The sequence below is a fragment of the Manis pentadactyla genome, chromosome 10 (assembly GCF_030020395.1).
Source record: "Manis pentadactyla isolate mManPen7 chromosome 10, mManPen7.hap1, whole genome shotgun sequence".
Classification (NCBI taxonomy): Eukaryota; Metazoa; Chordata; class Mammalia; order Pholidota; family Manidae; genus Manis; species Manis pentadactyla.
This window is the reverse complement of record NC_080028.1, coordinates 60,743,140-60,758,931: the sequence shown is the minus strand read 5'-3', so window position 1 is coordinate 60,758,931 and position 15,792 is coordinate 60,743,140. Positions and strand designations below refer to the sequence as shown.

The following is a 15,792-nucleotide window of genomic DNA, read 5'->3' as shown; positions in this document are numbered from 1 at the left end:
GAAAAACCAAACACCACCAAAGCTCTTACCCCTTTATTTCTACATAATTAGACTCCTGGTTTTTTCTAATCCACTGTTACCCCCATTACTCATATCATAGAATGACCTTTCTAACTCAAGCTAATTCAAAGCTTTTTCCCCTTTGCTTTCTACATAAAAGAGCTTTCACAGGTCACCACTTTATGGTTGAAGAGTCAAACCTTGTTATAACACCAAGGTTAACTTGTTTCTAATGCTGGCAAATCAGGAATCCTTTCTATATCTTCTTGTACAGTTTATAATTCATAGGCCATGGATGTGTTCAAATACATCCCATCAAAATCAACTACAATTAGTAGTTTCAGAGTTTAAATGCCACTATATTCAAACTGTGGAGAAACCAAAAGAAGGATCCAAGATAAGAAATACTCAGCCTTATCGAAAAAGAAAAATCACAACTTTGAAGACAACTTTCATTTCAAAGAACACGTACCAATTCAGTGACAAGAGGACGGACACTTCCTATATGAGAAGACAGCTGCCGCTGTTTCAAGGTATGCAGGGTATTCTCCCTGAAAGAAAAAGTAAGTACAAAAATTTTTACAGAAGTGATTGTAATAGGCCTGTATTTTAAAAACTCAAGTCAAAGCAACTCAGAAAAAGCATGCAAAGATGCTAAATATAAAGAGGCATTTTAGCTCAGATGACTAGTGATGCTGAGCACATTTTCAGGTTCTTTTTAGCCATTCATCTGCTTGCATGAAGTATCTGTTCAAATCTTTGCCCTTCTTATTGGGTCACCTTTTTATTACCGAGTTGTAGTTCTTTATCAAGTACATGTTTTAAATGTTTCTTCCAGTCTATGGTTTTCCTCCATTCATTTTCTCAATGATGTCTTTAATGAGAAGTTTTAAATTCGATCAAGTCAAATCTGTTTTTTCCCAGATTACTGCTTCCTGTGACCTAAGAAACTCTTGCCATCCTCCAAGTCACAAAGATGTCCTCCTATGTTTTCCTCTAAAAGCTTTATGGTTTCAACTTTTACATTTAGAACTATGGTTCATCTTGAATTAACTGTTGGGTATGATATGAGGGAGGTGTCAAGGTTAACTGTTTTTCACATACATATCCAGTTTTTTTCTGCATGGTTTGTTGAAAGGATATTCCTTTCCCCACTGGATTGCTTTGATGCCTTGTTAAAAAACAATTGATCAAATAAGTGTGAGTCTGTTTTTGGGTTCTCTATAGGCCAATAAAAAAAGGAGACTAACTCATAAAAATTTGCAAAAACTTTAACAAGGAATTACAACTTAAAGAAATTTTTAAAAATTTAAAATTTCTCTTTTTCCCAGAAAAATCTCAACTACTCATTATTTAATTTTTAACAAAGCTGAACAGCACTAACTTTCTAGTTAAGCAGAGAAAAGTTGTGGTTGATTTACACACTTCATACATATGTAATGATATTGAAATCAAAGGCTATCTGAATGTTCTCTTCAAGTCTTGAAGTAAGTTGTCCTTTTAACCTAGGAGTGCTTTCTAGCCCTACAATAATTTAGAACTATTGAAGGATGTAGGGAAAAGAAATTTTCTACAAAAATCACAAGTACCTAGAAACATATTAGAAGTGTCTCCTTAATGATCAAATTACAATTATTAAGAAAATGAAGCAAGGTTATTGTTTGAAAACATAAATCAGACCATGCGACTCTTTTACTCTGAAGGTTTCCCATCTTATTAAGAATAAAATCCCAAAGCCCTACCTTGCCCTAACTGTGAAAGTCCTCTATGATCTGGTTCTCCTCAATCACATTTCCTACCATTCTTTCTTTTGCTGTGTTCACCCTGGCCTCTGTGCAAATGCTTTACCTTCACAGCATATTTGCAGTTTCTGTTCCCACCCAGAACACTTGTCCCCCAGATTTTTGCATGGTTTGCCTCCTTTATTTCTTAAACACCTCTTACTTTTACCAGTTACTGCCTTAGAGAGGCCTCCCCCAATAATCTCTTCTACTTAAAGTAGTTCCCACTGTCATCTTCTATCCATCAAGTCTGACTGACTCTTTTTTCCAAAGCTCTTAATACCCAACAGGCTAATATTTGTTTATTTGCTATCTAACTCTGAAACAATTATATTTCCATAAAGGCAGGGTTTTTATCTGTTTTGCTCACAGACTGAATAAGTAGTAAAAATGAGTAAATACTTGTTGAAGGATGAGTAAACAAAACTAACATTAAGTGGCTTCAGTATTAAAGTTCAGTGACTTACCAATACACTGATTTTGCATAAAACTCAATATTATCAGAAAAATCTCCAATCTCATCTTTGGCAATGCTCTCTAGCCAATCTACCACCAGCTAAGAAAGAAAAATTAAAAAGAAAAAGATTATTAACGATAAAATCTGTTAAGTGTTTTATTTGGGGTAATACTCCTATCCCTAACTCCACAGTTTCTGATTTAAAAGACCAAATAACAACTACTTCAAGATATATAATATTATGGCAAAAGAATGAAATGTTCTATAGGAATAATACACAGTTTTAAAAAGGCTATACCTGGAAATACCAGAACAATTATTTGAAAAATAAAAGAACAAGGCTCATAACTCCTTTTAATTACAAAGGAAAAGGTCAAAAGAAAAAAAATTAAGATAAAGTTTTAAGTTGAAAAAACTTTATTTCTTTATATGTCATCTTCCTTCCCTTCATTTTCATTAAAAAACATTTTTGAATTCTAGTTATACCTGACTTTGTCGAACAAGTGAATCTCTCTGAAATAACGCTTCCACCACTGCTTTTTCACTGGCATTAAGAGCCTATTTTAAAAAAGATTATTTAAAGATTATATTAAAGAAAGAAGATGCTCTAAGAACATTATTTTAGTAAAAAGGCAAAAGCAAGCCTAAAATAAGTACACTTAGTCCCCATAAACATTTTACCACATAGCATATGTGTATATTCATCTTTGAAAAGTTTTCATTAATAAATTTCAAGTTTTTACCTAAATCAATGTACAGCTGCTCTTACTTGTTAATTTAATTCTTTGGCCACACACCAGACTTATAAAATTCTACTTCCCCATAGATGTTTTTTAGGAAAAAATAAAACACAAAGTAAAATGAAACAAAAACATAATTATGAAAGGCTGAAGGAAATTACATGACACATTAGAATATAAATATTTAAAATCTTTTCATCCTACATGGCAGAAGTTGACAGGTGATAAAACTTAACAATCCAAGGCTGTTAAAAGACAACTTGAAGTATCATTAAGTAACATTAAGCAATACATCAGAAGGATAATATAGTGTGACCAGTGCAAGCATGGGTCAAGTCTATTAATACATCTTATTTGTGGGGTAAAGGAGAAAGCCACATGAATATCTTTAATTCCTTTAAAATCCAGAAGATGAAAAGAATATAAATTCTTGCCATTATTTAACTACTTTGAAAGTTCTAGCTAATATATCAAATCAGGAAAAAAACTAAGTAGTAGTAAGTATGGAAAAAGAGTGAGAGTCATCACTATTTGTAGGTAATAGGATTGTCTACCAAGAAAAATAAGACCACCAAAGCAAAACTATTAAAACTAACAAGTGAGTTCAATAAATAGCCAAATATACAAGAAATAATCTTCCCAGATGTGCAAGTCACTTCATTAGAATGAAGTAACTATTTGTAGAATAAATTAAAAGATTGAAAGTTATTTAAAAATATTTTAGGTGAAAAAGCAGATTAACAGATGTGTGGTTGAAAAAATGTATTATAAAAATGTATACAGTTGGCCCTTGAGCAACATGGAAGTTAGGGGTGCTCATACCACCCAAGTCAAAAATCTGCATGTAACTTCTGACTCCCCCAAAACTTAACTACTAACAATCTATTGTTGACTGGAAGCCTTACAAATAACAACACAGTCAATTAATACATATTTTGTACATTACATGTATTACATACTGTAGTCTTACAATAAAGTTAAGCTACAGAAAATATTTTTCAAACTGTCTCAAATCTCTGAAAGCTTTTCCAATATATTTATTGAAAAAAATCTGTGTAAAAGTGTACCCACGCAGCTCAAACCCATATTGTTCAAGCGTCAACTGTACTTATGTTCTCCTTTTTTGATTTTTTAGAGTTGCGTCAAACACCAATTACGTTTATAGTATGAAAAATAAGCAACTGAACCTAAAAAGTGCATCTGGCCTTTATGGTTTTAAAGGTCTATCTTTACCAAGACTTTAAAAAACAGTTCCTTTATTCTTCAAATAGGGCACAAAAAAATGGTGGAAGATTTATGAACTTGTTCTGGAGAGCTAACACAATTCTAGACACCAAAAGTGGATGAAGATAAGTCACAAAGAAAGAAAATATATTTGGGAAAGTTGTAAATGAAGTATTAGCCAATAAAATTTAATAGTATATTTAGGAATACGTCATAACTGAGAATTTATCCTACCTGCAGATAATTCAACATTAGAAAAACTATTAATGAAAGCCATTACATTAATACATTAAAGCAGACATTTATAGAAGCTAAATAATATTTGACTGAATCCAATACTCATCCCAACTCTTAAGAGGAAAAAAGGAAACCCTCAACATACAATAAAACAAAAGTATTCTTATCAAAACACAGGAACAAGAAAAGAATGTTATTACGGATACAGTTCAACATTTTGTGGGTGCTCCTACTCATTCAATAAGGCAAGTAAAGGAAATGAGAGATTAGAAAGGATCAAAGGAAACTTACTCTTACAGATGATTACTGCCAACATAGAAAACCCAATGAAATCAAACGAAAAACCTACTGGACTTAGTTAAGAGTTCTGGAAGTTGGCTAAATATGAGCTCTACACATAAATCATTATATGTAATCAAAATCATCACATGTAAATCAAAAACCTTATGTTTGACAGTAATAGGCAGAAAATGCAATAGGGAAGAAAACCCATTTACAGTAGGATTCACACAGACTTTTAAAGGGAAGAGCATGAATCTAGGTAAATTACAGAAGATCTAAATAAATGGAGATATGCCCTGATCATAAATAGAAAGATTCAACATAGTGAAGATGTCATTTCTCCCCAAATTAATTTACAAATTCAGTATTACTTCAGTAACTATTCCAATAGGACTTCCAAAAATGGAAAATTATGAAGTTCATATGGAAAACTGTGCAAAAATGAATTTCAGTACCTAGAATTATCATGTATATAAATGTTGAATCACTGTGTTGTACACCTGAAACTAATGTAATGTAATACTGTGTGTCAACTACCCTTCAATTAAAAAAAAAAAAAAAAAATGAATTTCAAAATGAGCAGGAGACTTACTTTACCAAATACCAAAACTTCTGAATTAGAGTGATTTGGTTGTATAGTACAGTACTGGCTTTCAAATGCATAAAAACAGAAAAGATCCCTGTATAAACATGATAAATTCGTTTGATAAACGGTGTTCGGATATGGATATCCATTTTTAAAAAGTTAAAATTTCTTGCTTATCTCGTAGACAAACTTACCCAGATGAATTCAACACCTTACTTTGCAGAAAATAAGATACAGATTTAGAAGAAAACATTGGAGAATATATTTATGATAGCAAATAATGGTGCCATGTTAAGGAGAGGCTTTCCTTAACAAGACACAAGATAATGAGTGAGCAAGGAAAACATGACAGATGTGAGCCCATAAAAATAGAAATATCTGTTTGACAAAGATCCCTTAAACAAAGTTAAAGGACAAGTGATAGAAAGGAGAACCATATTTAGCATATACGAGGAAACAATTAATGAGAAAATAGAAAAATGAGCAAAGGATATGAATATAGAATTCATACAAGAATGTAAATACTTAAGAATGAAGAACACTCCATCTCAGTACTGATCAATGACACGCATATTAAAACGAGGTACCTTCCCTCCAACTGGCCAAATGACTGATAATCAGAGCAAAGATTTTCACACAATGCTAGTGAGGGTAAACTGCTGCCTACATTCCATTAGGAAGGCAATGTAACAATCTCTATCAAACTTTGACCCAGCAATTACACTTCCAAAATACAGGAAATACTCAAATAAGGAGATAAATACGAAGATGAACGTTCATTAATTACTGATTGCCATAGCAAAAATACTGGAAGCAACCAGCAAAATGTCTGAAAAAATTATAGTACATTTATTTAGTTTGGCATACTATAAAAAAATAATGTAAACCTATATGAATTGACATGAAAAAAACTATGAAATATTGATGAATAAAAACTGAAACTGTTAGTATATAAATAAAATCATACTAAATTAAGTTAAATACTAATTAAAAAAGCAAACTGTGTGTGTCTGTATGTAGTAGGTATAAAGATGCACAGAAAAACATCTGGTAGGATACATCCCATACTGCTAGACTGAATAGTAAGAGGGATAAGAGAGGACTGCATGATATACTCCATACTCTTTCTTTTGACTCTGTAATATAAACCAGTATTTGATTATTTTATGAGATTGTATCTTATTTACTTATAAAATTTTAAAAATGGAAAAACTCAAGATGGAGATAAAAAATAAAATTCTACTACGAAAGAACATTTTAATTTTTAAACATTTATACAGAAAAAAGTAATATAAAACTCACAGTAATTGCAAACATATTTTCATCTTCTAATACAGACTGTATTCTGTCTCTGGGGAAAAATAACAAAAACCCTTTTAAACTACATACATGGATAAACCTGCATTCTATTTAGCATAAACAAATGAGTTCCCAGTGAATTTAGCCATCATTCTTTAAAAATAAGATACAGATAGTAAATACCTTCTGATTCTGATTTTGATACCGGAATAAAACTGAGATTTACTAAAAATCCCATGGAATACACTGCAAAGAGTCTTTAATGGCTACCCCAAAAATGCACATTCCTAACTTTTTAATGTCATGTTTTCACACGGCAAAAATTAAAGCATAATCTGATTTTCTTTGAAGTCAGGGTGAGAACACAACAGAATGAGAGCCAAAACCACTGAGCATCTAAGAGGAGGAAAATCTAGTTAACTTCTTTCAAGCTTCCAAGTTGATCTTTCAGTTCTTTTTCAAATTTATCCTCTCCTGTTACAGTATTATGCACTTTCCTTAAATCTTTATACATATCCAATTTTTAGTAGTCACCAGCTTTATGGTCTAATATTTCCCTCCTCCCCACTAACTCACTCCTGACAACTAAGGTATTAGAAACGATAAGCATCAAAAATAGCAGAATCTATTTCCAAACACATCCTATCGTAATTTTTAAATTAATTTGTTTATTGGTTTGTTCTCTTGTGTTTCTTTCATTTATGAATCCTATACAACCTTACCTATACAAAGAAGCCAGCAGCCTCCATGTGACCATCTCCTGTTGAAGAAGCCAGAGCATACTAGCTGTTTTAGAAAACTTCTGAAGTCCAGGTGTTGCTCGGCTCACTATTTTATTCAGTATATTAACCTGAATTAAAAACAGATGTGAAGAGTTTTTCTATGATTTTGAGTCAAACTTTGTGTTCTTCAAGTACTTACTGCTAAAATTATGATATATTATACACATATACACCCACATATTTATATAAATTTTTCTTGTCTATTATTTTACAATTGCATGCAACATTCCCACTAGAAATAGCCTTAATTTGAACTAAAGTGTGTTTATATGAATATTTATGTTAAAGATCAATATACTCTAGATTTCATACTCAATAGTAAGAGCCATGGGCACATTTTTTTCTCCGTGTATAATCTACCCAGAAGATAAGCTAAATCTAATCTACACCTGACAAATTCATAAGAGAACTTCAGAGCACCATTGAAAATTAAAAATGCAGTATCGTCAACTTACGTCTGAAAAATTTATACCACATAACAAACCAAGAAAAATATTTTCCTAAGATTGGTACCAAAACATTGTTATTTCTAACCCAAATTTAACCAAAGTCACTCCTAGTTCTATAGCAGTAGTTCTTTGGGGTTGAGGCAAGTTTCAAAAGCTAATAAAAGGTATGGGTGTTCTCCCCAGAAACACACACAAAATTGTTTATCAGGAGTGTTAAGGACCCAGGGTGCAGGAAACCTTTCTCAAAGGTTATGAATAGAACCTCCTCATCTTATCAAAGGAATTAAGAAACGGGATTGTTCTCATTCAAAACATGAAAACTCACCACCATCACAACAGGTTTTCCCTCCCTTTGGAAAGTATTTGGTTATGTTACTTCTCTCTAAAGGCCAGTGTTTAGGAAAAGTGTTACCTGTACTTCTCACTCATTTATTAAATTCTCGGTTGCAATCCTAATGCCAGCGATTCAAAGTGATTACTACTTTGGTTATTTAATGAAGCTACTGCTTTTTGTAAGGGAACAATTCAGAGTTTGATTATTGAAATACTATTAAGTGTTCATAAGTGTTGGCTATTTTTTCACTTGTTCTTGAATCCCAGAGTTTCTTGTAGCCTTTTCCTTTTTTTAAATAGACTTAATTTTTTACAGCAGTTTTAGGTCCGCAGCACAACTGAATGTAAAATACAGAAAGTTCTCATTACTCTCTGCCCCAACATATGCACAACTTCACCTCCCCCTGTCAATATCCAGCACCTTGGTACATTTGTTAACAATCAATGAACCTACAGACACATCATAGCTACCCACAACTCCATAGTTTACATAAGAGCTCACACTTAGAGTTGTGTATCTTATGAGTTTTAACAAATGTGTAACGACATGTATCCACCGTATCATACAGTAAAATCTCACTCACCTAAAAATAGGCTGTGCTCCACTTTTCATCCTTACCTCCTCCTAAGCCCTGGCAACCACCCATCTTTTTACTTGGAGTTTTGCCTTTTCCAGAATGTCATGTTGCTGGAATCATATGGTATGTAGCCTTTTCAGATTGGCTTCTTTTCCTTGTCTCTTCATGGCTTGACAGTTCATTTCCTTTTAGTGCTGAATAATATTGCACTGTCTGCATCTACCACAGTTTATTTATCCATTCACATATTAAAGGCCACCTTGGTTGCTTCCAGGTTTAGGTAATTATGAATTAAGCTGCTGCAGCCATTTATCTATGTGCAAGTCTTTGCATGGACTCAAGATTGTACCCATTTAGGTAAATACAAAAGAATACAAATGTTGGATCATATGGTAAGAGCATGTTTAGTTTTCTAAGAAACTGAGAAACTATCTTCCAAAGTGGCTGTTCCATTCTGCCTTCCTACCAGCAATGAATGACAATTATTGCTACTCTATATCCTTGCAAGCATTTAGTGTTGTTTGTGTTTTGGATTTTTGATGTTACAGTGGCATCTCATTGATTAATTTGTAATTTCTTAATGACATACGATACTGAACGTCTTTTGTTATGCTTATTTGCCATCTGTATGTCTTCTCTGGTAACATGTTTTCCCCATTTTTTCACTGGATTGTTCATTTCATTATGGTTGAGTTTTAAAAGTTCTTTGTATATTAAGCATTTTCATTTTTTAAAGCAGCAGAATCCTTTTGCCCCTAAAAGAAATCATATATGGACCCTCTATATATAAAAAGAGTTGCTCTGGCTGTCAACCATTCACTCCTGCTATTACACCCCAAAGACATCTCCCTTAATATAACATGGAAATTCACAGGTTGATGCTATTCAAAAAAACTAAGAGTACTGAAGTTTGACCAACAATGAAACAATGGAATGAAGTTAAATACCTGACTACTACAGATGTTTTCGTACTCTTCTACAAGGTCAAAAACTGTAGTTGAAGAATGCTTTAAAAAAGACTGCAGGAAATCAGAAAACATACTCATGGATGCTAGAACACATTAAGAAAGAAAAGGAACAATTAAAATTAAGTGACACACTTCTAGGTAATTCTGCAAAACTTAAAATACAGCTACCATTCCTTTTTTTTTACTGCTGTATTTTTAAGAAATCATAATTGTGGTAAAATACACATAACAAAATTTACCATCTTGAACATTTTTAAGCATATAGTTCAGTGGTATTAAGTACATTCACATTGTTGTGCTACAAACACCACCATTCATCCACAGAATTCTTTTTATCTTGCAAAACTAAAACCCGGGATAGCCAAAGTAGTCCTGAGAAAGAACAAAGCTTGAGGCATCAAATGGTCTGGCTTCAAACTATACTGCAAAGCTGTAGTAATCAAAGCAGTATGGCACTGGCCTAAAAAAGACACGCAGACCAATGGCACAGAATAGAGCCCAGAAATAAAACTACTTTAATGGTCAACTAGGATTTAAAAAGGGAGCCAAGAATACTCAATGGGGAAAGGATAGCCCCTTCAATAAATGGTGATGGGAAAACTGGGTAACCACGTGCACAAAAATGAAGCTGGACCCTTAGCTCACATCACCCATAAAAATGAACTCAAAATGGATTAGGACTTAAACAGAAGACCTTAAACTGTGAAATTCCTAGGAAAAAAGGTAGGGAAAAGAGCTCCGTGACACTAGTCTTGGCAACAATTTTTTGGATATGATATCAAAAGCACAAGCAGTGAAAAAAAAATCAACAAATGGGACTACGCCAAACTAAAAAGCTCTGAAAAACAAAAGAAACATCAGCAAATGAAAAGGCAACCTAGGGACTCATAGAATCTATTTGTGAAACATGTACCTGGTAAAGGGTTACTCTCCAAAATATAACAACTCATACAACTCAAGAACAAGAACAACAGACTGACTGATAAATGGGCAGGGTAACTGTATGGACTTTTCTTCAAAGACAACATACAAATGTCCAGGAAGTACATAAAAAGATGCTTAACATCACTAATCATCAGGGAATACAAATCAAAATCACAATGAGACAGCACTTCACACCTGTTAGAATGGCTATCATTAAGACAAGAAATAACAAGTGTTGGCAAAGGTAAGGAGAAAAGAACGTTTGTGCCCTATTAGTGAGAATATAAATTGGCTCAGCACTATGGAAAACAGTATGGAGGTCCTTCAAAAAATTTACAATAGAAATACCATAAGACCTAGCAGTTCCATTTCTGGGTACATGTCCAAAGGAAATTAGAATAGGATATTTACTCACAGATTTGCTGGGGCATTATTCACAATAGCAAAGATATGGAAACAACCCAATTGTCTATCACTAGATGAAGGCATAAAGAAGTGGTATGTACACACACACTGTGCAGCCACAAGAAAGGAAATTCTGCCATTTAGAACAACATGGATAGACCTTGAGGGCATTCTGCTAAGTGAGGTAAATCTGATAGAAAGACAAACACTGCATCATATTACATATATGTGGAATCTAAAAAGCCAAACTTATAGACATGGGGAGTAGAATGTTTTTTTACCAGAGGCTGGTGGGAGTAGACTGGAGACCTATCGGTCAAAGGGTATAAACTTGTAATAGAAAATGAGTAAGTTCTGGAAATCTAATGCACAACATTGATAGTGTCAACAAATCTGCATTATATAGTTCAAAGTTGCTAAGAGACTAGATCTTAAATATTCTCACTACAAAAATGAAATGGTAATTATATATGAAGATGTAATCAAGGCATTAGCTAACACTAATCATTTTATTGTAATATGCAAATGTATCAAATCAGTATGTTATACACTTTAAACTTACACAATGTCATATGTCAATTATATCTCAATTAAAAAAACAAAAACTCTGTACATATTAAACAATAACTCTCAATCCTTCCTTCCCCAAACTCTGGCAACCATCATTCTTTTTGTCTATGAATTTACTCTAAGTACCTCTTATAAGTAGAATCATACAGTACTTGTCCTTTTGTCGCTGGCATATTTCATTTAGCATAATGTCCTCAAGGTTCATGCTTGTTGCAGTATGTGTCTGGATTTCCTTCCTTTTTAAGGCTGAATAATATCTCACAGTATGTATAGACCACATTTTGTTTATCCATTCACCCATCAATGGACATATGGATTGCTTCTACCTTTTGGCTATTAGGAATAATGAAGCAATGAACAAGAGTATACAAATCTCTTTGAGTTCTTCTGCACATACCCAGAGGGAGAATTGCTAGGTTATATGGTAATTCTATGTTTAATTTTTTTAGGAACCACATATTGTTTTCCATAGCTCTGCACCATTTTACATTCCCACCAACCATATACAAGGTCTATGATTTCTCCACATCCTTGTCAACACTTGTTATTTTCTGTTTGTCTTGATAGCAGCCATGTTAATGGGTGTTAAGTGGTGTCTGTGGTTTTGTTTTGCATTTCCCTATTGATTACTGTTGTTGAGCATCTTTTCATGTGCTTATTGGCTATTTTTGTATCTTCTTTGGAGAAATGTCCTTTCAAGCACTTTGCCCATTTTTTTCATTGGGTTGTTTGGTTTCTGTAGTTGAGTTGGATGAGTTCTTTCTACATTCTGGATATTAACCTCTTCCCAGATATATGATTTGCAAATATATTCTCTCATTCTGTGGGTTGCCTTTTCACTTTACTGATTTTATCTTTTGATACATAGAAGGTTTAAATTTTGATGTAGACCAACTTACATGCTTTTTCTTTTGTTAGCTCAAGATTTTTAAGACTCTAGAGAAGTACTGGTTATTAGTCTGTCAACAATTACTACAAAAATATGAGCCAAATTTTAAAATATCTGAATTGTATTTTAAGCACATCATAACAAAGTAGCTGGGAAAGTTAGACAGATTTCTAACATTATATGTTCTACTCAGGGAAAATACATATGCCCTATTACAATATGGGAGAATATTATTTAAGATCTCACCCATTGTTCATACTACAAATGAAATATTTGTATTTTATAGATTAAGTACAAAGTATTTTTGAGTTTTTGAGTCACTCAAAATTTGAGTATTTATTATTGCAGAAACTGAAGGAAGTGGTGGTTACCACAGTGTTAAGAGAGGCTCTGTAACCAAACTGCTTAGTTTCAAATCCTGGTGCCATCACTTCCCAGTCAGTGATAAGCAGGTTACTTAACCCTTTGAACAGCAGTTTCCTTTCTCCTAAAATGGGAATAGTTACTGTATCTATTTAATGGACCACTATATGAGTTAATGTTCATACAATGGTTAAGTGTATTGACTAGCACTCGTACAACAGCTTATGATGATAAAATAATGAAGTATCTATGTAAAAATGCATAGATATAGCAACATTAAAAGCAAATGTTTTTTCCAAAAGGAAATGGTAATAACCAACCTAAAACTAGAAAGATCACAATACTATTTGAAAAACAGCATTAGCATCCACGCCAAAGAAAACATTTTAACATTGTTAAATCAAAATTTAACCTAAAGAAAAAGAGCTCTTACAACAGTACAAATAGAAAAGAATAAAAATATCAGAGACCTGTCTAAGAACCTAACAGGCTCTGATATACACTGAAAGATAAAATGGCAAGATGCTGCTCCAACTAAGAACTAACATGAGGTTCCCAGACTTCCAGAGCTACTACATCAAATGGCTTATCCATAAACATAACTAATTAGCTTAACAAAAAGTATTTTATAATGATGTTCAGGGACAGGAGGCGAATAGTTTCCTTGATCTTAATAAAGTGACAAACTACGCTATTAGAGAGCTGAAAGCCATTTTACCAGCTTCTCCAGGATCATCCTCACGTAACATAACAGCACTGAGAGTTACGTCCTCTGTTACACTGTGGGGCTCTGTGCTTGTGAAGAGCCCTGAACGCTGTGATGAGAATGCAGCAGCCCAGTTACTGTCATCCAGATTAGTAACCTCAAAAAAAAAGATACAGAAATGTAATGGAGGTACTGCCACTGACTGAATACAGACTTCAACAGTACTCAATTTTTAAAAACTTTATGTATGTACTTTCCATTTTTAAAGATAGCCACAGGGCTATTTTGTTAAGGAAATAATGGCTTTTAAACTTTTCTTCTTTCCACTACTCCATACATTAAATAAAAAGCCAATAAGGACAGTATTTTATAATATTTAGGCTGGTATTAATAGGTAAAATAAGGAAATCCTGTTGCTCTGAAGTTCACATCAATTTTTCATGTTTGGGAAACTGTACAAGACAAATGATTCAGTTTCTTCAACAAATGGTAACAAAAAAGGATGAGGGAGGAATTTACAGATTAAAAGACTTAAGAAATATACCAAGTAAATGCCTTGTGTTGACCTTGTCTGAACCCTGACTTGAACAAAGCAACTTAAAAATATTTGATACAACAAAGGAAATGTCAACACCTACTGAAATATTCATGATGATAAAAGAAATATATGTGAGTGAGTGTGTGTGTGTGTGTGTGTGTGTGTAGGGGGCGAAACCTGAGGTAACAGTACTCTGCTTATGTTAAAGAAAGCTTCCTTGTATGTCAGGGCTATGTGATGAAGTATTTATGGATAAAATGGTATGTAATTTGGGAGTTGTAAAGTAATGTGGGGGAATGCTTGTGAGTATAGGTGAAACAAGATCAGTCATATGTTGGTAACTATTGAAACTGGGCCAAGAGCACATAGGGCCTTCCTCTACTATTCTATTTTTGGACATGTTTACAAATATACATAATAAAAAGTTTTTTAAAACTCACCTTTATGTAAAATTCAAGCACAAGCCACAATAAAATTGTACCTTTAAATCAGTCTCCCCAAGAAAAATGCTAAAGATGGACAATGGAACCCCATATATTCATGACCTAGTAACTATGGGCTGAGGAGAACCTCAGTTCAGCTACAAGAGATGGATTAACAGTTCACTCTCTTCTGGATACTTATCATCAGTAGCCTACACTAATTGTCAGTATACACTAGTATATGAAAATGTTAAACAGCAATGACATTTTACATTCGGAAAAAAACTGGTCCACAATGAAATCCTCACAAACATAGTAAAATTAACATAGTAAATAATTTTACTTCCTTCAGGGCAACCTATATATCCAAGACCATCTCACAGCTGACAATAAAACTAGTAAAATAAATTGAGAAAACATATTTGACCACAAGCAATTTCAAACATAATGATCAATACACATTACTTTATCCTGGTGTTTTAAGAGAGTAACAATTTTACTATTAATCTTAACAGTTCCAAAACAAAAAATAATAGTCATCTCCTTTTAAAACCCAGAGGCAGTTAACTCACTCCTGTTTAAAGTAGAACAAGATAAACACTGCCAAAATAAGCCAGTTTCATAAGCAGACTAAAATTGTTCAATGACTAGATCATTAATAGATATTAACACTCTACACAAGGCTATAATACAATTTAAACTTCTAAGACAGGGGAAGTTTAACATGCAAAAAACTACTCTTCAGAAACACCTAATTTAGATAATTTTAAGTCTGCATAAAAATCTCTCTGCCTTCTTAATAAGCACGGAGCTGAAGACAGAAGAACAATTTTTTCCTTTTTTTTTGGAACTAAGTATGCCATAACATTCTACTACTCTAACAAAATTCTTCAGTTTCCTTCTTCTCAGATACAATTCTTTCTTTTTCTATAGGATATTTTAAACACCTAGGTCAAGCCATTCTGCGCCACACTTTGTATATTTCTTCTGCTATTTTAAATACTATATCACAGTGATTCCTAAAGAATGTCTCATCCACTTTCCCTCAAATCTTTTCTTCCTTTTAATGTACTCTCTTCCTTAGGATATTCCTCCTGGATTATTCTTGGCCTCCCACTATTCTGTGATTCAAAACATGGCCTAGCTTTAATAGCCATCAGCAACCAATCAGAATATAATTCCTCTGATCATCAAACTGTCAGATTCACACATTGTATTTGCACCTAAATGCTGCTATCACAGCTTCCATATGTGTCATG

The 15,792-nt window shown here is 33.2% G+C and overlaps 1 protein-coding gene across 2 annotated transcripts in view; it reads right to left on the bottom strand.

Moving 5' to 3' along the window:
* The window catches only part of NUP107 (nucleoporin 107), a 47,277-nt gene that overhangs the window by 27,939 nt on the left and 3,546 nt on the right, over positions 1 to 15,792 (bottom strand). For both annotated transcript variants that reach the window (XM_036899414.2, XM_036899415.2), the window contains 7 exons: positions 13,586 to 13,730; positions 9,696 to 9,799; positions 7,329 to 7,456; positions 6,610 to 6,658; positions 2,725 to 2,796; positions 2,249 to 2,337; positions 473 to 551 (listed from right to left, as the gene is read on the bottom strand). In XM_036899414.2, the coding sequence (XP_036755309.1) occupies positions 473 to 551; positions 2,249 to 2,337; positions 2,725 to 2,796; positions 6,610 to 6,658; positions 7,329 to 7,456; positions 9,696 to 9,799; positions 13,586 to 13,730 (666 nt within the window). The remainder of the gene's footprint in view (positions 1 to 472; positions 552 to 2,248; positions 2,338 to 2,724; positions 2,797 to 6,609; positions 6,659 to 7,328; positions 7,457 to 9,695; positions 9,800 to 13,585; positions 13,731 to 15,792) is intronic.